We start from the raw sequence: 27,353 nt of genomic DNA, 5'->3' as shown, positions 1-27,353 counted from the left end.
TTCTTCAGTCTGAAGAAGGGGTTCGACCCGAAACGTTGCCTATTTCCTTCGCTCCATAGATGCTGCCTCACCCCCTGAGTTTCTCTCGCATTTTTGTCTACCTATGATGCTGAATGCCTCGTCATGCATGTTTTCCACATCCCTCCATTCCCTGCATATCGACGTGGTTAGTTTAGTTTAGTGTTTAAAGATACAGTGTGAAAATAGGCACTTGGGCCCACCAAGTCCGTACCGACCAACGATCACCTGTACACTAGTTCTATGTTATCCCAGTTTAACATCCTACCCACTAGAGGCAATTTACAGGAGCCAATTAACCTACAAATCTTTGGAAGGTGGAAGGAAACCGAAGCGCCCAGAGAAAGCCCACGCGGCCACAGGGAGAACATACAAACCCTGTACAGACAGCACCAATAGATTAAACCTGGATCTCTGGCGCTTTAAGTCAGCAACTCTACTGCTGCACCACACCAACACTCAATCACCCGTTTACATTTGTTATATATTATTCCACTTTCTCATCCACTCCCTACACACTAGGGGCGATTTACAGAGGCCAAGTAAACTGAAAACCCACACATCTTTGGCATGTTTGAGGAAACTGAATCACCCGGAGGAAACCCATACGGTCACAGGGAGAATGTGCAAACTCCACACAGACAGCACCCGAGGTCAGGATGGAACATCGATCTCTGGCACTGTGAGGCAGCGGCTCTAGCAGCTCTACCGTGCTGCCCTCCTTTATATGCTCCTATCAGATCTCCCTTCAACCTCCGGCGCTCCAGGGGAAACAATCCAACCTCACCTTGCCACTAATACCCGCTGATCCAGGCAGCATTCTGGTAAACCTCGTGATGCTGGATGTTTATCCATTTCAAACCATTGTACTTGTTACTGTAGGTGAGAGCATACTGTATACAGTTGAATCCAGGCTGAATACTCTAGTTCACAAGTTAATATTGTGACAAAGTGATGTATTAGGCTATGGCCGTTGTTTAGTCAGGCATTATTTCTCCTAGGAACCCGTGGTCTATCTGCTACTCTGATCATACTATGCAGGAAGGATCAAAAGGATAGGAGATGAAAATCCATTATCTTTCTCTGAATCTCGCTGAGAATGGTTTTCTTTGTTTATATTCATTTAATCATAATTATAACGAGGAATTTGGTTTGCCGTACAGTAACACCAAAAAAGCAACAAGATATACAACTACATAAAAATTTGACATAAACATCCACTGCAGCGGCTCCTCCACATTCCCCGCTATGATGGAAGGCAATAAAGCCTTATCTTCTTTCCTCCTTTCCTCCCGCAATCAGGGGTCAAACCATTCGCAGCCGGGCTCCCACGCCAGGGCGGTCTAAGCTCCCGTATCGGGACGTTTGAAACTCCTGCAGCCTGGAGTCCCCGACGTCCCCAACGAGCTCCACAATGCTAAAGTCGGCAGCTCCCGCAGGGTGGAGCACCAAAGGCCGACCCCTGGCAAGGGGATCCATGATGTTAAAGTCCGCAAGCACCGTGGTTTTGGAGCTGTAGAAGTCCCAAAACACGAGGCTGCCAACTCCACAATGTCAGGCCGCAGTGCAGGCGGAGATACGACATGGAAAAAGTTGCATCTCCATCGAGGAAAGAGATTAAAAAAGTCTCCCCCCCCCCACCCCCACCCCCCAACCACATAATACAAACCTAAAGATAAGCTAAAACATACATTTTACGACAAACTAAAAACACAGAATGAAAAAGATGAAGACAAACCGTTGGCGAGGCAGCCATCCTGCGGCGCCCCCTGGTTTTGACAAATCTCTTTTTAACAAACACAGCCCAATCAGTTCAAAGTTAGGCAGTAACTTCTCGAAAAGGGAACATTTTCTTGCACTTGTGGACAGATGTTCATGAGTTATCTGGAGGGAAATAATGATTTCTACTGCAGTGGAGCTGTGTTATTATACTATCCATCGTACATTGGTCAGCAGTTCAAATAAATTGGCTGAATGAATGAATGAATAATGGAAACATTGGAAAGCCAATAACTCGTGTGCGATTGCACCAGCACAAGGGAGGGCAGAACAAGCTGGTGGCAGAGGGTGAGAGGAGCGGAAATGAATGGATGGTAAAAGTAAATGAGATTGACAGAGGGGATTTAAAGTAGTTGAGTAAAGGAAAGATGGTTTTAAAACATGAGGAAATGGGTCTGGGGAAAAGATTGATGGTAAATGAAGCATGGGGGGGGGGGGGGGGGGGGGTAAGAGGAGGCATGGAAAATACAACTGAAAGGAGGTTATTATAAAGTTAACTTTCTAAGACTTCGCAAGTTTCAAAATATTTTGATGCAAATAACAATCGATAACTTTTTTGCTATAGGTGGGAGCAGATCAAATGTAATATTTCTGAAGATGAGGTGACTGGTAATGAAGTCACATAGTTCAAATATGTGATTAGCCAAAAAGCTTTTAATGACAGCTGCAGCAATGCATGAAAAATAGTCTACTAATCTGAACCTTTCAATTACATATCTGGAATGGTATGACAATAAATGAGTTACACTGTCATTAGTTGCATTACCAAACCTCATCAATCCCCTTTGCTACCCCCTTAAATCTCTTAGCTTTTTGCTGTTGTGTGTTACTGACTGGTGTGACACATTCTCCCCACAGGTCGAGTGATCAGCCTTTTCCTTAAGAATCAGAACAATCTGCCCGAGCGATCATGGTCCCCTCCAAGATCCCTCTGCCCTCGAATTGCTGCTAACCATAGCCCCTTCCAGTATTTCCCCTCATGTATGTATATTTTCTAATTGAATATAGAGTATCATGTTTCTTGGAATAGAAGCATGCACTTTCTAAAGTAAGGAGACTCATGTGGGCTTCCATACACTGCAGACTTTCAACTAGCATATTAAACAGCCTTGCATTTATAAAATGATGATGCAGTTCTGTACTTAATTCTAATGCCCCTGGTTCAGAGCCGTAGGAAAAGTATAAGCAGACTTGAACATAAGCAGTCCCGTAGGTGCAGATGAAGGAGAGCGGCTCTGTCAGTGCAGACTGCAGTGCTTCGTTCTCAAGATGTTTAGATATTTAGAGAAGCAATTTAGATTGCTTTTAAATATGATGACAAGTGACCATGTCACTCCCAATGCCAGATTGCGTTAATTCTCCTAGAATCTTAATTGATATTTATCATTCATTCAACCACACCAACTCATCTGAATTCATACCAATTATACAACAGCTTGGAGCTTTGAGCAGAATTGGATATGTGCATACCTTTGGTATGTCGAAGTCTATTTGATCTTTTGCTTTTGTTCTTCAAGACTTCTGTCTAAATAAATCTCTGCCAACTACACCAGTTAGCTTCTCATAATCAGACACAAGCTCCCTCCAACTGCAATGTATTTGTGGTTTTGTACTCTCTAGTTATCTTACAATTTTGTGGGAATATACAACTCATATTAAAACTTAAAATGCGTCTCTGATTATAGGTTCTTAAATTCTCCACTGATTCCATTTTATGCTTGCAAATTAAATAGATGGTATGGGTTGGACTTTTCCTTGAGCTCAATAGTTTACTTATTGTGGCTCATTTGAACCCATTTAAATTTGGACTTTCTAATGAGAATTTGCAGAAACCTGGGTATAATTTCTCACTGGCAATTTAGGTGCAATTCTGCAATATGCAAGTCAAAATGTATTGAAACTGACAACATTATCAAAAACTCTGAATTTTCTGTTCCTATTTCTGATCCTGTTTGTGTTTTTATTGATGAATTTAGTTTTCATTGGAGAGTAAGGTTTGATTTTGTCAGTGCTGCCATTGCTACCTGACTGTGTTTCTCTGTTACAACAGTATTGGCAGTTTAAAATGTACATAATTGATTCTAAAGTGTTTTGGAAGTCCAGGCTTGAAAGATGCTATATGATCTAGCTTCCTTTGTTCCTCGCTCATCTTTTGTAGCAAATTGCTCTTTGTTATTGAATGCAATTTACCTTTGATGAATTCATGCTTTGCCAGCAACTGATTCACACACCAATAACAATCTTGTGGAAAGGAGACTATGAATAAGGAAACTTTGATAATACTATTTTAGCTTGGAAAGCACTTTATCTGAGGCGACCCACTCAACTATTTTGTCTTGTAGATTCGCCTTGTGCTCCAAAAGATTGAATGCTCCTAACATTTCTGGGATCTAGTTAGAAATTTAGCCAGAGTAAAGAAATACAAAGGTTTTCTGACTTTGTTAAAGTTAATCATTTCAGATTTTTGGACACTGTTTCAATTTAGTGTGTAAACAATTAATTATTTCCCTCATGCGATAGATAAAGCCAGTGTCACAACCATTGAGCTGTTTCAGCTCATGTAATACAGGACCAAAACTTGCAAGGTTTCATAGCTTTGGTTCTTTCTTTTTTCCATTAAGCCTTTCAAAGACAATCTGCTATTTCTAATAAATCTAACTGTAATGATTTTTTAAACATAATTTACAGCCATATTAGTGCTATTGCATGTCAAGTAAAATTCAGCAGGGTGGATTTTGAATTGACTATGCTAAATGTTACTTTGAAACGTGCTGGGGCTAAATTGGTAGCGAGCTGGCTCAGATATGTCACAAAAGCCTCACTAGGAGCAGATATTAGTGTCCGAGCTTTCAAATATAAATACTGTCCTATGAAGAGGAATTGAATTTGGGAGCAACTTGGAAGTTTCCAAGGACTCCCGGTCTGTATGTTTGATATTGAGCATGGTTAAAATGATTGATAAGAACATCTCAGTAAATACTGTGGTAAATATGTATGCGTACTACTTTCACTTATTCCCTCAAACTGGAAAGTGTTTTCTTGTGGAATATTAATGGCTGGTAAGTTCAAATTTTCTAAAAGCTAATTTTCATATAGAAGTCCCCATGGATTCAATTTCCGTGGAATTTTCCGCTAGTTACTGTCATGCAGCATGGAAACATGGCCTTCGGCCCAACTTGCCCATGCTGACAAAGATGCCTCATCTTCACTTGTCCTACCTACCTACCTGCAATTGGTCCACGTCCTTATCAACCTTTCCTATCCGTGTACTTGTCCAAATGTCTTTTAAATATTGTGATAGTCTCTGCCTCAACTATCACCTCTGGCAGCTCGTCCCATATTCCAATCATTATGTGGAAAAAGTCTCCCCTCGGGTTCCTATTAAATCTTTCTCCACTCACCTTAAACCTATATCCTCTGATTCCTCTACTCTGGATAAAATACTCTGTGCACTTACTCCATCTATTACCCTCATGATCATATACACATTAAAGGATCACCCCTTGTTCTCCTGTGCTTAAAGGAATAAACTCATAGCCTGCTCAACCTCTGCCTATTGCTCAGGTTCTCAAGTCCTGGAAACCATGCTTGTAAATCTTCTCTGCACCCTTTCCAGCACAACAACACCTTACCTATAGCAGGGTGGCCAAAAGTGAACACGATACGCCAGATGTGGCCTCACAAATGTCTTGTCCAACTGTAACGTAATATTAAAACTTTTATACTCAATACTATAGCTGATGAAGGCCAATACTCCAAAAGCCTTCTTGACCAACCATCTACCAGTGATGTTACGTTGAAGGAACTATACACCTGCATTCCTAGATCCCTCTGCTCTACACGACTCATAGGAACCCTGCCATTCACTGTGAAGGTTTTGCCCTAGTTTGACTTCCCAAAGTGCAACAACTTCACTTATCTCTCGATTAACCATTCCTCAGCTGACCTGCCCAACTGATCAAAAGATCCTGCTACAATTTTTGATAACCATCTTTGTAATCTATAATACCATCCACTTTTATGTCATCTGCAAAGTTACTTATCATGCCTCATGCATTATCATCCAAATCGTTGATATAAACCTCAAACAGCAAAGTTCCCAGCAGTGATCCTTGGGGCACACAACCAGTAACAGGCCTCGAGTACAATAAACAACTATCCACCATCACCTTCTGCACCCTTCCATGTCCTCGGGGTGGTCTGTGTATTTACATGTTGTTCTTTTGAAACTTACCCATCCCCACAAATCATCCTCGACTGCCCCAATGATTCTGACTGTACGTGTTACTGCCTCATTTCAACTATTGTGCAGCCCTTGCATGCCCCCAAGAGTTTCATGTTCCTGCCTTTCTTGTCACTTAGAAAGCAGTTTCATGTTCTTAGCATGCACATACTGGAAAACCAGTTCATTCGTCTTTTCCTGCATGCCACAGAAAGCAAGTTCTGCCTTCCTATCTTTGTTTACAATTCAGCTATTTCAGTTTACAACCCAGCGGAATGAATATTGATTTCTCTAACTCCAAGTAACCTTTGCATCCCCTCTATCTCCGTCCTTCCCCTCAATCCTGTTGAGTTTCATTATCTGTGTAAGTCGTTATCTCCTAGCCCACAACCAACAAGGGCTATTCCATCTATCCTTGTGCATCATTACTTTTTTGCATATCTTTCATTCATTTGTCCTATATCTCTCTGAATCACCGTCAATATCTCTCGTTTTCCTTTCTCCTGACTCTGTCTGAAGAAGGGACTCGACCTGAAAAATCACCTATTCCTTTTCTCCAGAGATGCTGCCTGACCTCCTGAATTACTTCAGCTTTTTGTGTCTATTTTCTATTTTTGTTGTTTGCTTCAATGTCGTCTTCTCTGTGTGCCAGAAAAGCAGTTCCATCTTTTGTCTTCTGTTGTGCAATAAAAGGTAAGGTCCATCCCACTGACTTTCTGAATTCCTATCTCTCCTGAGTGCTACAAAGGTAAGCTCTTGTGTGCCTCAAAGGCAAATCCACTACTTAGCTAATGTCTTACCTTCTGATATCAAGTTTCACTTGACTGTCATCCTTGCGTGCTGTTTGTGTCAAAGTTTCAATCTTTCAAGGTGAATTCGGATTCTGGCAATGCAAGAAAAGATGTTCGTAGATCAATTCCGATACTTGACAAGCAAAATTAGCCTTTTACAGTCAATAGTCCAGGCTGTACAGAAGGAATTACTATTTTGCAAGGGGCAGAAAGGTGATTCATCATTTTAATCAATCCCTTAATTAAAGGCAAAACCCTTTTAAAATAAAAGAATGAGTCATTTTAGTCCTTGGTTAATTATTGTCCCTAACAAGAAACATTTCTGGCAATGTCTGTGGAAAAGTCTGATGACTCCTCTCAGGAAATTAAATTCTCCATTGCATGTTATAGTGTACAAATAAGGGCTGTGAAATCATCTGCAAGGTTATTTGTAAAGAGCATTTTTAAATTTAATCACAACTCATCTAAAAAAGTCATTTTTTCTTCTACAAGTTTTGTTGTTGAGTGAGTGCATGAATATTTTTGGCTACCACATACTCCTCTATCAAAACTTCCTTATTGGGCAAACTGTTTGTTTTCTGATTATTTTAAGATTCATTCGTTTCACAAGTTCCCAGTGGTTATATTATCAAATTTCTAGATCGCTTATTCTGTCTAACTGACCAAGCAATGTTTATATATTTTAAGAATACCAAGTTACGTTTCATAGTTTTTCCTTTTAAGTTTGAGATTTGGCAGTTATTCTAGCTTCATATTGATTTTTGTCCACAGCCCACCAGACACAATTTGAGCCAACCAGATTGGAAGACATAACATCCTTCAGTGCTCATGATCCAAGCATTGTTGCAGCACCAATATATGAGGAGAATGAAGAAGCTGTAGTGGAAGAGCTTCCAAATTTAATTCTGGATGCAGGTATGATTAGAAGATGGATCATCAATAAAACAAATTAAATGTTTAAACATCAAAGTATGTGGTACTTTAAAGCAATAAAGTAAATTGAATGTTTAAACACCAAAGTTTGTTTGATGCATTCACATCAGGCAAAATCCAAAGTCCAAAGAATGATTTAAAAAAAACTGGTGTTTTCCACTTCACTTATTAATGGGTATTTCTTCTTTTGCTATAGTATAACTGTCAAACATCTGTAAATCTATTTATATTCCTTTGTAGCTGAAGACTCATAAAACAAGTGGAAAGAGTCATAGAACTACACAACACAGAAACGAGCCCTTCAGCCCAATTCATTCATATAAACCAAGCGAACTAATCCTACTTGCCTGTGCCTAGCCCATATCTTTCTTGTATACCTGTTCAAGTGTTCTATAAATATTGTAATAGTTCTCACTTCCTCCCTCGTTCCATATGCGCATCTTCCTCTGTATGAAAGTGTACCCCTCTTACCTTTAACCTATGCCCTCTAGTTTTTGACTTTCCAACCCTGTGCAAAAGACTGTTATTCACATTTTCTATGCCTATCATGATTTGAGATTATAGAGGTATCTCATTATAAAGTCATCCCTCAAACTCCTACGCTGCAGTGAGAAAAAGTGACCCAGCTTATCCTGCAGCTTTTTGTAGCCCAAACTCTCCAGACCAGAAAACATTGCCATACATCTTTGTTACACCCTTTCCAGTTTACCTACACCCTTCTTATAGCAGGAGAACCAGAACTATACACAGTACTCCAAATTTAGGGTCACCACCATCTATCACATAATGACACAACTCCAGCACTCAATATCCCAACTGATGAGGAAAAGCAGGCAAAACACCTTCTTTGCCACTCTGTCCACCCGTGTCACCACTTTCAGGGAACAATGTACTAGGACCCTTTTAGGCTTCTGTTCTAAAACATTCTGCATGATTCTACCATTTACTGCCCTGCAACATCTCTGAATTAATCTTCATCTGCCATTCCTTGGCCCACTGACAGATTTGTTCAACATAGAAACATAGAAAATAGGTGCAGGAGTAGGCCATTCAGCCCTTCAAGCCTGCACCGCCATTCGATATGATCATGGCTGATCATCCAACTCAGTATCCCATCCCTGCATTCTCTCCATAGCCCCTGATCACTTTAGCCACAAGGGCCACATCTAACTCCCTCTTAAATATAGCCAATGAACTGGCCTCAACTACCTTCTGTGGCAGAGAATTCCACAGATTCACTGTGTAAAAAATAATGTTCTCATCTCGGTCCTAAAATACTTCCCTCTTAACCTTAAACTGTGATCCCTAGTTCAAGACACCCATTGTAATCGTAGAAAACCTTCTTCAGCCTTCTAACCATGCCACCAACATTCATATGCAAATGGTTAATGTAAATAATGAACAACACTGAACGCAGCATCGATTCTTGTGGTACTACATTATAGCAGGGCTCTAGATTAAAAAAACAACTCTCTACCACCACCATCTGACTCCTACAAGCTAATTTTGTTTCAAAGTGGCTAGCTCACGCTGGATGCCATGTGATCCAAACCTTCCAGACAACCTTACAATGCAGCAACTTGTCTAAGGTCTTGCTAAAACACATGTATTCAATATCTACCGCACTGCCCTCAGTAATCTTTTAGGTCACCATTTTCAAAATTAAAATTAATGACACACAAAGCAATGTTGATTATCTCTAGTCCTTGCCCCAAAAGCATGTAGGTCCTGTCCCTCAGAATTTCCTCCAATAATTTACCAAACTGTGATGAAAGACTCACTAGTCTGGAGCTCCCAAGTTTTTTCTCGCAGCTTTTATTAAATAAAGACATAAATTAGCACACTGCAGTTTTCTGGCATCTATTCAGTGGCTATCAATGATGCAAATATCTGTAAAATTTCTTCCCTCAATTCCTACAATATCCCAGGATGATCAGGGATTTATCTATCTTCATGTGATTTAAGATCTCCAGCACCTCCTCTTCTGTAATGTGGACTCTCCTCGAGACATCACTTCTAACATCCCCCAAGTTCCCCAGCAACCATGCTTTTCTTGATGGTAAAATCAAACAAGGAATATTCATTTCACACCTCACTCAGCACCTGTGCTTCCTTGTTAACCATAGGCAACCTTGTTGATCTTTAGTGGACCCTATTCTCCCCCTCATTACATTTTTGCTCTTAATATTCTTGCAGAATCTTTTTGGATTCTCCTTTGCCTTATCTGGCAGAGCTATCTCATGTACTCTTTATTGCCATCCTTATTTCCCTCTTAAGTGAACTCCTACAATATGCTCCTCAAGGGATTAACAATTTCCTTTTCCGGATTGTAGTGGATTTTGGCTGCCTGGGAGGTTGTAGTTGATGTGAGCCATGACCAGTCTCGCAAAGCACTTTATAATGATGGATGTCAGAACCAACACATGGTAGTTATTTATACACACAACCTTGTTTTTCTTTGGGACTGGAATGATCGTACTCTTCTTAAAGCAGGTGGAAACCTCAGATTGGAGTAGGAAGAGGTTAAAGATATCCAAGTAATCCTGCCAGCTGGTATTTAGAGGCATTTAGATGGACGCATATAGCCAAGGCACAGAGGGATAGGGTCCAACTGCAGGCTAATGGGATTTAGTGTAAATGGGCAAAAAGGTGAGGATAGAAGTGGTGCACTGTGGTGTGAATAAACAAAACTACAAGGAACACTAGGAGAATGTAGACACAAGTAGATGTGATCAGGAATGCTTTGCATACAAGAGTGCGATCAATAAATTCAGTTGTATATTTCACAAGGGAATAGAATCAAAATAAAACAGGCAACATTTTCAGGGCTCTGTTAAAAGGTCAGGAATGAGACCAAACCTATAATTATTTTGATACACTACATTTCTATGGCCAGAGAGCGGCACACAATTTATTATAGCAGTAAGCAGATGAGTAGATGGGCAGCAAGTACCCAAAGGGTCTATAGCATCATAGGGAAAACAAATAAATTGAGAAATGCCTACATTTAATTTCATGACTCTATCAATTGTGTTCTATCTAGACAAAACTGCACCTACCTTTCCAGAAAAACCACTGATTCGGTGTGAAGAGCCACTACCAGAACAGAATGTGCCAAGTTATACTGAGGAACCTGGCCTGATAGATATTGACACCCCAATCCCTATATGGCCTGAGGTACCCAGCTTCGTACACACTGAAGAGTCAGTGCACATTGACCAGCGAGGTTTCACAAGTACTGAGGGACAAAGCCTGGTAGACATTGGGAAGCCACAAACGAATGACAATTTTCCACAAGTGAATGAGAACTTACTGGACCTTTTGGAGACCAATGGAATAGACCAGCTGCCATCTGAATCACACAGTGCTGTCGCAGAGCAGCCATTGATCTACACCAACAATGACAACATGGAACTGATTTTAAATATGAAAAGGCCACCGCTGGACGAGACACATGCAGACATCGATGCAAATAGCCAACTGCTTGTAAACCTCCAGGAATCAGCAGGGCAATATGCAGGGTTAGAGCCAACTGCAGTAGGGCAACAACAACAACAGCAGCCACAGAACAGTGAAGGAAATGAGGAAGACAACTTGCTGTGTTTTGATAATAATGAAGGATTGCCGGCACCACCTCCAGACTGCCTTGATTCACAGCAGTGGGAGAATATTCCAAGCCTGATAGAGCTTGAAGGTACACAACAGATGAGTGAAGACTTTTGCTTTGGAATGCAGGAATTGCCCAAGCCCCAGGATGTAGAGGTAAGTTAACATAAAAAGGATACTTGCAAGTTGCCCATTATTGTGCTTGAAAGCAGGAAGTATTTTTATTTTGGTTTCAGCTACAGCAAGTGTATGGAGTTCAACTATTTAATATGATATTAATCAAAATGTGCCATCATGTCAGAGTTAGCTTTAGAAATGATGTATTCGGACAGTTAACAGCAATGCAGGACATATTACATTCAGTAAAATTTCTGCAAAAACTGAGCCTTGAGCAAACATCCTTCTTGACCTTAATTTTTTTGATTGGTAAGGGAAATAGTTTAAATGAATGAAGTGTGAGCCAATCGTGTACAGCTGTACAATGTAGCATTTCACTGACAATTGCTCAGATTACAGGTTTAGCTGGTTTTAGAAATAGTAAAATACATTCCGATATGCCGTTTTAGAGAGTAGATGAAATGTTGAGGCAGAGTACATTTTAACACTGAAATTACCAAACCTGACATTGGAATGCCCAAAAACACTTGATGTATTTACAACGCAAACATTCCAAGAGATTATTGAGGCATAAATAAACCTAGAGTTTGAGTTGCAATTAATTTTCTTTCCTGCCTTAATTTTTTACCTGATACACCAACTGGGATTAGTATATACAGTTGTTAATTTGTTTGATAGTCTAAATCAGTCTAAAGAAGGGCCCCAACCCAAAACATCATCTACCCCATTTCCCTCCACAGATGCTGCCCGTCTCAGAATTCCTCCAGCACTTTGTTTTGTTGTCAATTTGTTTGATGGGTTGACTTTCTGAACCCTTTTGTAATCTCTTGTGGAATCTATATCCTCAAGGTTAACAGTTGGGGATTTTGATAAACTAAGCAATATCTATCCCCACTGTCTCCAACCAGAGGATATAAAATTATTTGCAAAAGAGATGGAGGTAAGTATACAATGATTTGCTAAAATCTAGATTGTTCTGCTTAAAAGACTCTCAGCAGCAGGTTCAATTGTAATTTTTAAAGTGAATTTCATATGGATGTATGGATTCATATGGGCAGTATAGTGGTGCAGCGTGGAGGTGCTGCTTTATTACTCGAGAGACCTGGGTTCGATCCTGACTATGGGTGCCGTCTGTATGGAGTTTGTACGTTCTCCCAGTGACCATGTGGGTATTCTCCAGGTGCTCCGGTTTCATGCCACATTCCAAAGACGTCCAGGTTTGGTGGTTAATTGCCTTCTGTAAATTGCCCCTAGTGTGCAGGATAACATAGAACTAGTGTACCAGTAATTATTGTTCGGCGGGACTCCATGCCGTATCTATAAAACTAAAATAAAACACTGGGGAATAATTAGAACATCACAAATTGGAACACGATGCATTGGCACACTATTAACACTTTTTCAAAGAGCCATTTCTGGCACAATGAAGTTGCAGCCACCTCCTGTGATTCTATTCAGTAGGAGCAGTGCACATTGATTTCAAGTCGGAGGAGGATGGAAGGGGATGGAAGGCAGGTGCTCTACGCCGAGTCACAGATGGAGGAAGGCAGGGTGCAGCTGGACTAAATTCCCATATTTGGCTCATTTTTAAATCAAACCTAATTGATCTCTTTTATTTTAAGGGAGGTATTTTTCTAAGCAATAGATCATCATAGAGAGTAAAACGTAAATGAAAACCATAATTGTAAAATCTTTGCTTCCAAGTCAAACCATTCTGTGAAGCACTCTTTTGTCTGAATAATTTTAGATACAGTTCAGCATATCTTGCTGCATCCTGTCTTTTTCATTAAATGTTATGATTTATATTCCACAGGCTGTTGAAGATTTTTTTAATCCACCGCAAGATGAATATATTAAATTCCAATCACACGTAGTGGAAACTGGCAGTAAAATACCAGGTGAGAAGCTGACTGTTCCCTGTCATGCTATTGCTTCATATGTTTTGAACTTCCTAAAGGCACTTTGTACTTAACATGTATTCTCTCCCATCCCAATCATTTCCTTCAAATGCAAGGGAAACAGACCAGAATATCCGAGTATTCTCAGGTTCCTCCTTCTATGTTAAATGACCAAGAGTAAGGACAACTTTGGAGAACAAAGATGATCCATTTTATTTTCACTACAAACCAGATCCATAAGTTATCCCCCCCCCCCCCCCCCCCCCCCACCCACACCTTCTTGAACATCCTATTCACCTGTGATGCTACTTTCAAGAAATTATGCACCTGCACTCCGAGGTCCCTCTGCTTCACAACACTCTCAGAGTCCTACCATTCATTGTGTAGACCCTGTCCATGTTAGACTTCCCAAAATCACCTTGCATTTCTCTGTATTAATTCAATTAACAATTCCTCAGCCCAACTGATCAAGATCGTACTGTAATCTTTGACAACCATATCCACTATCTACAATACAACACACTTTAGTGTCATCTGCATACTTGCTAATCATGCCATGAACGTTTTCATCCAAATCATTGATATGGATGACAAACAGCTATAGGCCCAACACCGAACCCTGAGGTACACCACGAGTCACAGGCTTCCAGTCAAATACAATTCTTATACTATGCAGGAGTGCATATAAGATACCAATTGGGATGTACACTGTTGTGAAGTTTACATTCATCGCATCAGATCCCTATCCATCTAATCACAGGCATTTTATGGATTTATCCAGTGTATCCAACCTGGATCAGAGTGCTCCAATATTTTGTCTCCATTTGCTAGCTATGGCAATTTTTCGTTTTCATTCTATAATTTCTACAGTACTGCATTCTTAAAATCTTTTCTGAAGAATTGATTGCAAAGCTAACTTTTGCTCTAGTTTTAAAATAATGCCTCCCTTCTGGATTTGCCTACTAAAATTATTATTCTCTGCCCAACCTGTACATTTTGATCAATACAGTCATTTTCTCTGAACCACCTCTTCAACGTTTTGCACATCCCAAAGCTTTTAATAGTCTTAACTCCAAGAAATACTAAATCAGTTGTGATTGTCCCATTGTTTATATAGTTTTTGTAACCAAGCCAACCAAGGGAGGGAGGTGTCCTTAGTAACAGGTAACAAACACAGGGGTTGTTTTTTGAGGTTAGGGTATCAATGCATTTGTTAATATTATGTGTTTTCAATTAATTACAAGCAAAAATATTCAACCTTTGGTCTCAGAGTGCAGCTAAATTAGAAACAGTAATACTTTTAGCACACCCAATTCCAAAATCATGTTAAATTACTAAAATTAAATACAATCATCACTGTAATTCCATAGATTGACCATCTTCAAACAATTGTGATCAGACAGTAGCATCCATATATATAAGTTAAATTCTTAAATCCAAAATGAAAAGAATTTCTGCACAGAAACATTCATCGAGATTCGATGTAAAACATACTTTTTCCAAGTAGGTTTCTAGGTTGGTTTGTGTTGGTTAAAGTTGCAAAATTCATTGCCGAAGCATATTTTATGATTAGTAGAAATAAATACTCATTGTCCTCACATTGCGATACTTCCAGACAAAATAAACAGGTTTTGCAGAAGGGATTGTAATTTGATCACCCTACAAATTCCCATCTTGATAACCTCATCAGATAATGGTGTCAATGCCATCAAGGATGGTTGTGCAGAATGTTCTTTATCAATACATCAGGAAATATCAAGACTGGTGTGATGAAAATGGCATTTGACTGTGTTGTCATCAGTCTCAAATACAAATCTAAGAGAGGAGTATGGGATTTTGTTTGTTTATCAATTATAAAACTGACATTCAGCAGTCTACTGGGATGATTACTGATTAATTGTGCACAGGCCTAAGCTTCTTACCAGGCACCAGGTGACAATATTGGCTGAGCAGTAGGATATCTTTGTATGCTTTTGTGTGATGACAAGGTAGAATTTATTGCCACTCCCTAATAGCACTTGAGCGTGGTGAAAAACCATCTTCTTAAACCACATTGCAGTTCAGTAAAAAAAACAATATTACATTCCTTGATCAATAAGGTGATTGTGATTGTTATCATTGAGGATCTGTTTAAAATGTGTTTATTTGTGGGAAATAAACCAGAAATAGTTGTTATGGTGTTTTACTCTTGGGACGAGTCCATTTTGAATTGCATATAACTGAAATAAACATTGCCACCTACTTGAATTCCCAGCCAAACCCCGAACCAGATGGTGAGAGTGAAAATTATGGAAGGAATTTTGCAAGCATGCTCAGAAATGTGTGGTATTTCTCCAAATTGTCTTTGTCTTTATCTATCTGCTCTCCATTTGTTGTATAACAACGGGTGCCCTCCCTGGTCCTGGATAGAAAATTGCTCTTTTTCCCCACCCCATTGTTTTGTTGCTGCTCCCCTTTCTTTCTCCTCTCACACACATTAAGCCTGCTCACTTTCCATTAGCATCCAACCATTCTCGAGCCTGTGTTCATCTATGATTATGCCTTGCTGTAGAATATTATAACCAAGCTATTTTATACTTGCAGTGTAACCATGAGGACATCTTACTGTTTCTCCCTTTTTGTTTTCAGAAATTGATATTACTTATTGCGACAATGATACTGACACAGACCCGGATCATTCCCCTGCAGACTGAGTTGGTTGTGTGATGCTCTCCGGTATGACAAATATGCTTCAAGTAAATGAAAATGACAAAAACTGCTAAGTTTTAATTTGAGTATGTGTTTACTATTTTTAATTGTAATAATTTGAATGTATTATTTTCTAAATTAACCTTATTGTATATTAATTCCACTCACAGCTGCTAGGTATAGTCTGCTGAAGCTGATATTATGTGACTAGCAGTGTTAACTATCACCAATTGCTTTTCAAGTACCATTTTCAAAAGCACAAATTTTGTGAAATGCTAATTGCTGTTGTATGAAAATAAACAGTTTCTGAAAATCCAGCTTTTCAAACCAGGCCTCATCTGTACATACAGACCATACAATCTGACCTTGTCGTTCCTTCCTATTTCATCCCCTCTTGGAAATTGTACTTGCATTTTGTTTGCTCATAACTTGCTACAGTTTGTCCAACCTGTGCTTTCACTTGTAATTTCTAGATAAACTTTCACTGAGATTTCTAGATAAACACTTGTAGCATACCAAAGTAACAAATAGACAACTATCTTCACAGTGCTTTAATGTTAGCTCTACCAATGCCTTAACATTTTATTTCCAAGCTATGGCAGAATAAGAGTAAATTAAAAAAAATACTAACTCTAATGGGAGGAAGGCTGAAGAGCTCGATAGATTAGCATGTTATTTTTTAATGCGGTACCACGAGAGTACTGTCTGTTGAGAAAACAATCTGTTACTAAAATTCAAAGGGAAATTGAATGGATACATAGCTACATAGAAAATAGGTGCAGGAGTAGGCCATCCGGCCCTTCGAGCCAGCACCGCCATTCAATGTGATCATGGCTGATCATCCACAATCAGTACCTCGTTCCTGCTTTCTCCCCATATCCCTTGATTCTGCTAGCCCAGAGCTCTATTTTACTCCCTCTTGAATGCATCCAGTGAATCGGCTTCCACTGCCTTCTGAGGCAAAGAATACCACAAATTCACAACTCTCTGGGTGAAAATATGTGTTTCTCATTTAAGTTCTAAATGGCCGACCCCTTATCTTAAACTGTGTTCCCTGGTTCTGGACTGTCCAAGAATGTCCTTCCTCAAATTAGTAGACCAAAACTGCACACAATACTGCAGATGTGGTCTCACTAGGGCCCTGTACAACTACAGAGGGACCTCTTTGCTCCTATACTCAAATCCTCTTGTTATGAAAGTCAACATGCTATTAGCTTTCTTCACTGTCTGCTGTACCTGCACTGATGTACAAGAACACCTAGGTCTCCTTGCACTTCTTCTTTTCCTAATCTGACACCATTCAGATAATAATCTGCCTTCTTGTTCTTGCCACCAAAGTGGATAACCTCACATTTATCCACATTATACTGCATCTGCCATGCATCTGCCCATTCACCCAATCTATCCAAGTCACCCTGCCTCCTCATGGCATCCTCTTCATAGTTCACACTGCCACCCAGTTTTGCTTCATCTGCAAATTTGCTAATGTCACTTTTAATTCCTTCATCTAAATCATTAATATATATTGTAAATACAGGGTAGCTGCGGTCCCAGCACCGAGCCTTGCGGCACCCCACTCGTCACTACCTGCCATACTGAAAGGGACTCGTTAATCCCTACTCTTTGCTTCCTGTCTGCCATACAATTTGCTATCCATGTCAGCACTCTACCCCCAATACCTTGTGCTCTAATTTTGCCCACTAATCTCCTGTGGGGCCTTATCAAAGACTTTCTGAAAGTCCAGATAAACTATATCCACTGGCTCTCCCTTATCCATTTTACTTGTTACATCCTCAAAAAATTCCAGAAGATTAGTCAAGCAAGATTTCCCCTTCGTAAATCCATGCTGACTTGGACCGATCCTGTTACTGCTATCCAAATGTGCTGCTATTACAACTTTAATAATTGACTCCAGCATCTTCCCCACCACCGATGCCAAGCTAACTGGTCTATAATTCCCTGCTTTCTCTCTCTCTCTCTTTTCTTAAAAATGGGATAACATTAGCTACCCTCCAATCCACAGTAACTGATCCAGTATCTATAGAACATTGGAAAATGAGCACCAATGCGTCCACAATTTCTAGAGCCACCTCCTTGATTACCCTGGGATATAGACCATTAGGCCCTGGGGATTTTTCAACCTTCAGTCCCATCAGTCTACCCAACACCATTTCCTGACTAATGTGAATTTCCTTCAGTTCCTCCATCACCCTAGATCCTCTGTCCCCTAGTACATCTGAGAGATTGTTTGTGTCTTCCTTAGTGAAGACACAACCAAAATACCTGTTCAACTCTTCTGCCATTTCCTTGTTCCCCATAATAAATTCACCTGTTTCTGTCTTCAAGGGACCCACATTTGTCTTATCTAATCTTTTCCTTTTCACATACCTAATGAAGCTTTTACTATCCTCCTCAGTCTGAAGAAGGGTTTCGGCCTGAAATGTTGGCTATTTCCTTCGCTCCATAGATGCTGCCGCACCCGCTGAGTTTCTCCAACACTTTTGTCTACTATCCTCCTTTATATTCTTGGCTAGCTTACCTTGATACGTCATCTTTTCTCCCCGTATTGCCTTTTTAGTTACTTTCTGTTCTTTAAAAGTTTCCTGATCCTCTGGCTTCCCGCACATCTTTGCTATGTTATACGTCTGGTCTTTTAGTTTTATACTGTCCTTGACTTCGCTTGTCAGCCACGGTTACCTCTTACTCCCCTTAGAATCTCTCCTGATCTTTGGAATGAAATGATCCTGCATATTCTGGATTATTCCCAGAAATTCCTGCCATTGCTCTTCCACCATCATTCCATTTGCATTTGATAGAAGATTATTTACAAGGCTATAAGAAAGTAACAAAGCTAACTGAATCAGAGAGCCAGCTCAGCTGTACATAACTGTATGGCAAAGTCACTCAGGGAAATACTCCACAGCTCTTCCCCATTATTACATTAAAAGCAGCTATAAGAAACATGTAGAGCCAGAACAGTATTCTATATAGCCTTACCCTGGTTTGGTTAATGTTCTTAAGAACTGCCAAATATCTGCAACAATTTTTTTCCTAACTATTCCCACGTTAGAGGTGTCAGTGAGCCCTATAGGTTTTGCTGCCTAATGTGTGTGGTATTTTCTGAGCAGGCTTCTGATTGATTGACTTTAAGACCAGCTTCCCAAAGAAATCCTAGGACTTTTGCTAATATCATTCAATATCCAGCCTTTGTTTCGAGCATTACAAAGGGTGATGTTGAAAGAAGGTCCGTGGCAATGGTCTCATTTTGGCAGTCCCACCATGAAACTGGTACACCAAATGTCAGATTAATGCCCAAAATAAAGTTGGACCATGACGGAGGATCTGATTAATTGAATTGGAATGTTGTGCTCTTAATCAGGCTTAATTATTATTCTGTGGGGGGATTTTAGATGTATTTTTAGAATATTAATGTAAGTGAGGTCCATATGTCAGGTACTTAAATCATTCAAATTACTGTAAAAGCTCTAGGGACAATTATGTAGTTTTTAGTTTAGAGATACAGTGTGGAAACAGGCCCTTTAGGGTTTAGAAGAATGAAGGGGGGCCTCATTGACACATACAGAATAGTGAAAGGCTTGGATAGAGTGGATGTGGAGAGGATGTTTCCACTCGTGGGACAGTCCAGGACTAGAGGCCATAACCTCAGAATAAAAGGACATTCTTTTAGGACGGAGATGAGGACAATTTTCTTTAGTCAGAGGGTGGTGAATCTGTGGAATTCTTTGCCCCAGAAGGCTGTAGAAGCCAGGTCAGTGGATATTTTTAAGGTGGAGATAGATAGATTTTTGATTAGTACAGGTGTGAGAAGTTATGGAGAGAAGCCAGGAGAATTGGGTTAGGAGGGAGAGATACAGTAGACCAATGGTGGAGTAGACTTGATGGGCAGAATGGCCTAATTCTATGCCTATCATTTATGATCTTATGACATTTGTCCCACTGAGTCCATGCTGACCATCGATCATCACCATTCTGTGTAATCCCAGTTTGACATCCTACACACTTGGAGCAATTTGCTACAAACCTGCACATTTTTGGGATGTGGGAGGAAAAGGACACACCCGGAAAAAAACCCACGCGGTCACAAGGAGAACGTGCAAACTCCATGCAGACAGCACCCATAGTCAGGTAGTCAGGATTGAAACCGTGTCTCTGGCACTGTAAGGCAGCAGCTCTACTGCTGGTGCCACTGTGCGTTCCATTATGGGAGAAAACAGCACATGGGGTGGCGGGAGAAACTGCAACAGTGAAGGCGACATTTAAAGCATAAATTTAATCTTCTACTAAGATTATTCTAGAAGTGAATTTCTTTGTTCAGTGACCCCCACTTCATCATATTGACTGGAGAGTGGCATTGAATATTCCATATTAACTTGGAACTGTATAAAATTCAGTACATTTAATGAGTGTTATCGTTTTTAGCAATCCCTCCAGGTGACAGGCTCAAGCCCAAGTCTTTCTTCTTTTGGTTAGAATATCTTTGTTTTGAAGGAGTTGCAAGTGAACCTCTGCCTCATCTCAAAGGACAGTCGCAATCCCTGGATGGAGTCGAGTGAGGAGGAATAAGGACAGCTGTTGCATCTCCTGCGGTTGCAAAAAACATTCCTGGGGAGGGGGTGGTTTTGGTGGGAAGGGATGAGTGAACCAGTGAGTTGCGGAGGGAACGGTCTCTGCGGAAAGCAGAAAGGGGGTGGAGATGGGAAGATGGCATTAGTGGTGGGATCCCATTGGAGGTGGCAAAAATGTTGGAGGATGATGTGTTGTATGCGATGGCTGATGGTGTGAAAAGTGAGGACTAAGGGGACTTTGTCCTTGTTGCGACTGAGGAGAGCAAGAGCAGAACTACAGGATACAGAGGATAAATGTATGAGGGCCTCATCTGTGATAGAAGAGAGGAACCCCCATCCTAAAGAATGAAGATAGTGTGGCGGTCCCTACTCCTTGGATCATCCCCCTCGCCGATTGAGGGACAGGGGCGTTGGTCTGCCACGGGGTTTACTGGTCGAAGAATGAAGATAGCTCTAATGTGCTGGTATGGAACACCTCATCTTGGGGGCAGGTGCAGCAGAGACAAAGGAATTGGGAGTAGGGGATAGTCTTCACAGGAAGTAGGGTGGGAAGAAGTGTAGTCCAGATAATTGTGGGAATCAGTAGGTTTGTAATAGACGTCAGTCGATAGTCTATCTCCTGTGTTGGAGACGATGAGATCAAGAAAGTGGAGGGAGGTGTCGGAGATGGTGCAAGCGAATTTGAGTGCAGGGTGGAAGTTAGTATTGAAGGTAAAGTCCATGAGTTCTGTATGGGTGCAGGAGGTAGCCCCGATGCAGTTGTCAATGCAGTGGAGATAGAGTTTGGGGATAGAGTCAGTGTACACTTGAAACAGGAATTATTCAATGTACCCTACAAAGAGGCAGGCATAGCTGGGGTCCATGCGAGTGCCCATAACTAAGTCTTTGATTTGGAGGAAGTGGGAGGAGTAGAAGGAGAAGCTGTTAAGGGAAGACCAGCTAGGTGGAGGAGAGAGTTCCTGGCGGGAAATTGGTTGGGTTCTGCGGTCAAGGAAGAAGCAGTGCTTGAAGGCCTTCCTGGTGTGGGGTGGAGGTGTAGAACAACTGAACATCCATAGTAAAGATGAGAGAACGGGGCCTGGAAACCGAAAGTCATTAAAGGGCATGGGAGGTGGCTTGGACATGGGTGGGAAGGGATTTGACCAGGGGGAAACAGGATGAAATCGAGCAGGATGAAATCATGGTGTATGGAAATAATTTCAGTGGGGCAAGAGCTCGCAGAAACAATGGGTCTGCCAGGGCAGTTCTGCTTATGGATTTTGGGGGAAAAATAAAACTGAGCAGTACTGAGCTGGATAATGATAAGGTTGGAGGCTGTGGTGGGCAGACAGCTGGAAGTGATATCAGAGTTGGTCTGAAAGATAATGATCTGGTGCTCATCTATGGGTTCATGGTCCAATGGTAAGTAGGAGGAGGTGTCCAAGAGGAGGTGCCTGGCCTCAGTCTGGTAGAGGTTAGCCCGCCAGACTACCAGGGCACCTCCCTTTTCGGCAGGTTCGATGATAATTTTTGGATCGTTGCATAGTGAGCGGAGGGTTGTACGTTCAGAGGGGGTGATGTCAGAGTAGGAGCAGAAAATTTGAGATGGTTGACATCCCACCGGCAGTTAGAAATGAAAAGGTGTAAAGAGGGTAGAATGCCGTTCAGGGGAATCTAAGGGGAGTTAGAAGTGAAAAGGTCCAAGGAGGGTAGATGGTTAGAAATGAAAAGGTCCAGCGAGGATAGAAGTTAGGTGTTGAGTGATCTTTTCTTGTTCTTGTTTTCCTAAATGAATTGTTCATTTATATGTCCTCATTAACAACTTTTTATCTAAATGGTGTTTGTTCACAAAGTAGCTACACAATGAGCATTGGTGATGAGATTCACCCACGTGAGGAAATAAGCACAATGTCGTATTTCATCTGGAAATAAATGTCATCCAAAATAATGAGATTATTATTTTGGAACAATGTAATTTTCAGCAAATGTCATCACGAATGGGAAGGATCATCCACGAGCTGGACCCCATCGGGACGCTGCAATTCCTCTAGGTTCTTACAAGCTGATTTGATATTTTCCTTTGCTAATCACCCCTGCAACTGATCATGATCCTGGTCATTCCCACCTCTGGAATTCAAGTCTTTTGCCGAGGAAAGCAGTGAGACCAAATAGTTGTGGACAGGGTGTTGACATATGTATGATGAACAAGTGCATTTAAACGGGCTAAATTAATGTTAGCTCACCAGTTAATGTATCTGGAAATGGAAGCATTCTTTGTTTAGGTTAGGGATACAGCATGTTTTCATTGACACATTCCGAGCCTTGGTAAAATCAGGCAGAAATGATTGTGATAGTGATGTTGAACACTCCATCTGAACACTAGAGAGCAGCCATGCCAACCAGCGATCACCCATAGACTAGTTCAATGTGCTGCCTGTCCTGCTGAGTTGCTCCAGCATTTTGTGAATATCTTCGGTGTAAACCAGTATCTGCAGTTCCTCCCTACACACTAGTTCTATCTTATCACACTTGGGACAATTTACAGAAGCCAATTAACCTACAAACTTAAGATAAACAAAAATGCTGGACAAACTCAACGGGTGAGGCAACATCTATGGAGCGAAGGAAATAGGCAACATTGTGTCAAGACCCTTCTTCAGACCCGAAACGTCGCCTATTTCCTTCGCACCATAGATGCTGCCTCATCCGCTGAGTTTCTCCAGCATTTTTGTCTACCTTCGATTTTCCAGCACCTGCAGTTCCTTCTTAAACCTACAAACTTACATGTCTTTGGAATGTGCAAGGAAACTCTCAAATCTAGACCGCATTTTAGTGAACCTCCTCTGCCCTATCCCTATAGCCTCCACGTCTTTCCTGTAATGTGACCAGACTGTATGTAATACTCCAAAAGATCCATACAGCATGAAAACAGACCCTTCAGCCAAACCTGCCATGTTGACCAAGATGCCCATTTAAGCTAGTCCCATCTGCCTGCATTTGGCCCATATCCCTCTGAACTTTTCCTATCCATGTACCTGTCCTTATGCCTTTTAAATGCTGTTTGTACTATCTGCCTCAACTACATCCTCTAGCAGCTCAAAATGTCGAAACAAGAAACTGTAGATGCTGGTTAATACACAAAGGGACACAAACAGCTTCGACCCAAAATATCCATGTACGCCAGAGTTGCTGCCTGACCTGCTGAGTTACTCCAGCAATATGTGTCCTCAAGCAGCTCATTCCATAAATCTACCAACGTCAGTGACAAACGTTGCCCCTCAGGTTTTTATTAAATCTTTCCCCTCTCACCTTAAACCTCTGCCCTTTGATTCTCGATTCCCTTACTCTGGGAAAAAGACTGTATCTATTCCCGTCATGATTTTATTCACCGCAATATGATCACCCTTGCCAATGATGTCCTGGTTGGGTTGCTCCTGGGCCTGGCCAAGCTGGCTATCCATGAGTCACGGCGCCAGGCGGAAGAGGGCTCTGCCCGAGCCGGCTGCCTGCCCCTTTTCCGAGGTGGTACTTGAGAGGGGCTACGCACTATCCACGGGCACCCTGGGGGATTTCCAGGGCTCCACGTAGGGTGGAAGTCACCCCCAATAAGGATTGTAATATAGTTGTTTCATAGTTTATTTAGTATATTTGTTTGTCTTGTATTATGGTGGTGAGTTTTGTTTTGTTTAATTTTGTACTGTAAATATTATTGTAAATAATTGATTAAATAATTTTTAGTAAAAATAATTTTTTTTTAAAGATCAACTGTGATCTCATGCACTCAAAGTATTAAAGTCCTACCCTGCCGCACCAACATCTTAGTTTATTTCAGTTTAGTTGATTATTATCATGTGTACCAAGGTACAATGAAAAGCTTTTTATTGCATGCTATCCAGTCAAAGAATAGACTATACATGATCACAATCAAGCCATCCGCAAAGTACAGACAAGATAAAGGGAATAACATTTTGTGCAAGATAAAATCTGATTAAAGATATTTCAAAGGTCTCCAATGAGGTAGATGGGAGGTCAGGACCGCATTCTAACTGGTGAGAGGATGGTTCCATTTTCACCTTGTACAACTGTTAAATAATGTCTCAAATTCTATATTCAATATCGCCCCAAGACGGGAAAAATGTGGAGGCTCGGGAGAGGTTCAGAGGAGGTTTACCAAAATTCTGCCTGAATTAGAGAGTTTCCGCTACAGGGAGGGGTTGGTTGACTGGATTGGGGCTTTTTTCTAGAACATAGGAGGTTGAGGGGAGACTTGATGTATGTATATAAAATTATGAGACATCGATAGGGTGGAGAGTCGGAACCTTTTTCCCCCACGGTGGAAGTGTCCAACCCTAAAGAACATAGATATAAGGTGAGAGGGGGGAAGCTTAATGGAGATGTGCAGGGCAGGTTTTTTTTACAGTTATGGGGGCCTGGAACACACTGCCAAAGATGGTGATGGAAGCAGTTGGGATTAGTTTAACAGCATCTTGCTTTGGACAAGTATAGTGGGCCAAGGGCTCATTGCTGTACTGTACTGTTCAATGATCTATGTTCCTTGACAGATGTAACACCACTTTCAGTTAACTATGCACCTGTACTCCCAGATCCCTCTACTAGGCACATCTACATTAAACTGCATTAGGCATTTCTCAGCCCACTTGCCCAGCTGGCTGTAATTTTTGATAACTGCCTTCACTATGATACCACCCACTTTAATGTCATCTGCATACTTACTGTTCATGCCTTGTATGATCTCATCCAAATCATTGACATAAATCATAAACAGCAATGGGCCCAGCACCGATCGCTGGGCACACCATCTCATCACCAAAATGTCATCTGAGCATACCCTCTGCAGAACCTGCCTGACCCTCTGAGTTCCTCCAGCACTTCGTATTTTCAAGTTCAAGTTTGTTCAAGTTACATTTATTGTCAGGATTCCAGCATCTAGTATCTCTTTTGTCTTCAGAAATGTAATCAATGTCTGGCTAGTGAGTTAAACAAGCTTCACGCATCAGAAATCTGACAACAGTCCGCCCTCTGGTGGACTGTTAAATATTAAGAACAATGATAGATGGAGATATTCCTTTAAATCTGCTGGGGCAAGGTAGGTGCTAGTAATGGATCCCTGGCTAAAACTAAGCATTGCCCCATGTGAGTACACATTGCTATCATAAGGAATAAGTTGTGGTGCAGGAGTAGGGGTGGGAGGAAGGGGGAAGGATTTTGGATCTTTTCACTGAAGTCTTAATTCAGCTTGGACGGACAATGGATGCAAAAATATTAAATTGGGGACCACTAGGTGGCATTGCATGTGTGGTCATTTGAAAAAATAAATCTGCCAATATTCATCAAATGGTCAATTGTGGAAACATCTCAAGCATCCTCACCACCAGCATTGATTTTGAATTTACGGAACCAAAATTTGCTGAGACATTCATAAGTTTCAGACCCACACCAGCACAAGCATATAATACATTCCAGAAAGAGGGAATGAGATGCAAGATGATCTTCGAGTCCCCACAAATTGACCAATAATCTCACAAAATTTGGATCATGCTGTCAAGTGTCAAGAAATTACTGAAATTGAATGAATGAATAAGTTTATTGGCCAAGTATTCACATACAAGGAATTTGCCTGGTGCTCCGCCCACAAATGACAACATGATATACAGTGACAGTTAGGAATGACACATAAAACATTAAACATTAATAATTAAACATTATCGATTAAACATGTGAATTAAATAAAATACTGGAGCAAAAGGAGGCTACAGATTTTTGGTTATTGAGTAGAGCTACTACTCATGGAAAAAAAGCTGTTTTTATGTCTGGCTTTGGCAGCTTTGACAGTCCAGAATCGCCTTTCAGAGGGAAGTGATTCAAAGAGTTTGTGGCCAGGGTGAGAGGGGTCAGAGATGATCTTACCCGCTTGCTTCCTGGCCCTTGCAGTGTACAGTTCGTCAGTGGAGGGAAGGTTGCAGCCAATAACCTTCTCAGCTGATCGGACGATTCGCTGCAGCCTCCAGATGTCGTGCTTGGTGGCTGAGCCAAACCAGACCATGATGGAGAAGGTGAGGACAGACTCTACCATGAGATTGCAAACATATCATTGCGAAGATCAACCAGAACTTAAAGATTAATGGAGGCTAGTAATCGGGGCCAGATTTAGATGAAGAGAGGCCCTAGGCTATTTCACTTGTGAGAGCCCCCTCCCTCCCAATCCCCCACCCCCACGACTAGAGGGCCATGACTATCCGACAGTGACAGTGTGACACTTTTAGATCCTACTGTATGTTGTCATTAAACAGTTGGTTTTAAAATACATTTTGGATTCACCGCGGAACGGGCGATGCCTTACCTGGATCGCTGTTTAAAGGGAGTGTTGGGCCTGCTGCTTCAACATCAGAGCTGTGGTTTGCGGAGCTCCCAGCCTCGGGCCGCACTGATTTCAACAGCGTGGAGCCTTGGGATCCCTTTGCCGAGGGCCGCCAGCGTGAATCTCCGCCCAGCTCAACCTGTGGACTTTGGGACCCGCGGTCTCCGGTAGGAAGTGGCCGATTCGGAAGTCCAAGCCGCCAAGGGTTTTTTAATCCATTCCGACGTCGAAGTTCCATCATCCCGGCGAAAGGGCCTGAACACACGGCAAGGATGGGGGCTGGGCCGGTGAGTGGACTGAGGCCGAGGCGAGGTCTGGTGGGGGGGTGGTGGGTGGTCAGGGGGTAAGGGGGGTATG

The 27,353-nt window shown here is 41.4% G+C and overlaps 1 protein-coding gene across 4 annotated transcripts in view; it reads left to right on the top strand.

The window, feature by feature from the left end:
• The window catches only part of LOC129701605 (drebrin-like), a 160,918-nt gene extending 144,553 nt beyond the window's left edge, over nucleotides 1-16,365 (top strand). For 2 of the 4 annotated variants that reach the window (XM_055642896.1, XM_055642898.1), the window contains 5 exons: nucleotides 2,656-2,778; nucleotides 7,582-7,725; nucleotides 10,787-11,505; nucleotides 13,280-13,364; nucleotides 15,993-16,365. In XM_055642896.1, coding sequence (XP_055498871.1) covers nucleotides 2,656-2,778; nucleotides 7,582-7,725; nucleotides 10,787-11,505; nucleotides 13,280-13,364; nucleotides 15,993-16,057 — 1,136 coding nt within the window. In that variant the 3' untranslated portion in view covers nucleotides 16,058-16,365. The remainder of the gene's footprint in view (nucleotides 1-2,655; nucleotides 2,779-7,581; nucleotides 7,726-10,786; nucleotides 11,506-13,279; nucleotides 13,365-15,992) is intronic. The other 2 variants (XM_055642899.1, XM_055642900.1) reach the window with 1 other exon arrangement.
• Nucleotides 16,366-27,353: the final 10,988 nt, after the last annotated feature.

The sequence above is a fragment of the Leucoraja erinacea genome, chromosome 11 (assembly GCF_028641065.1).
Source record: "Leucoraja erinacea ecotype New England chromosome 11, Leri_hhj_1, whole genome shotgun sequence".
NCBI classification, from domain to species: Eukaryota; Metazoa; Chordata; class Chondrichthyes; order Rajiformes; family Rajidae; genus Leucoraja; species Leucoraja erinaceus.
The sequence above is the reverse complement of the archived record's forward strand: the minus strand, read 5'-3'. Positions and strand labels throughout refer to the sequence as shown.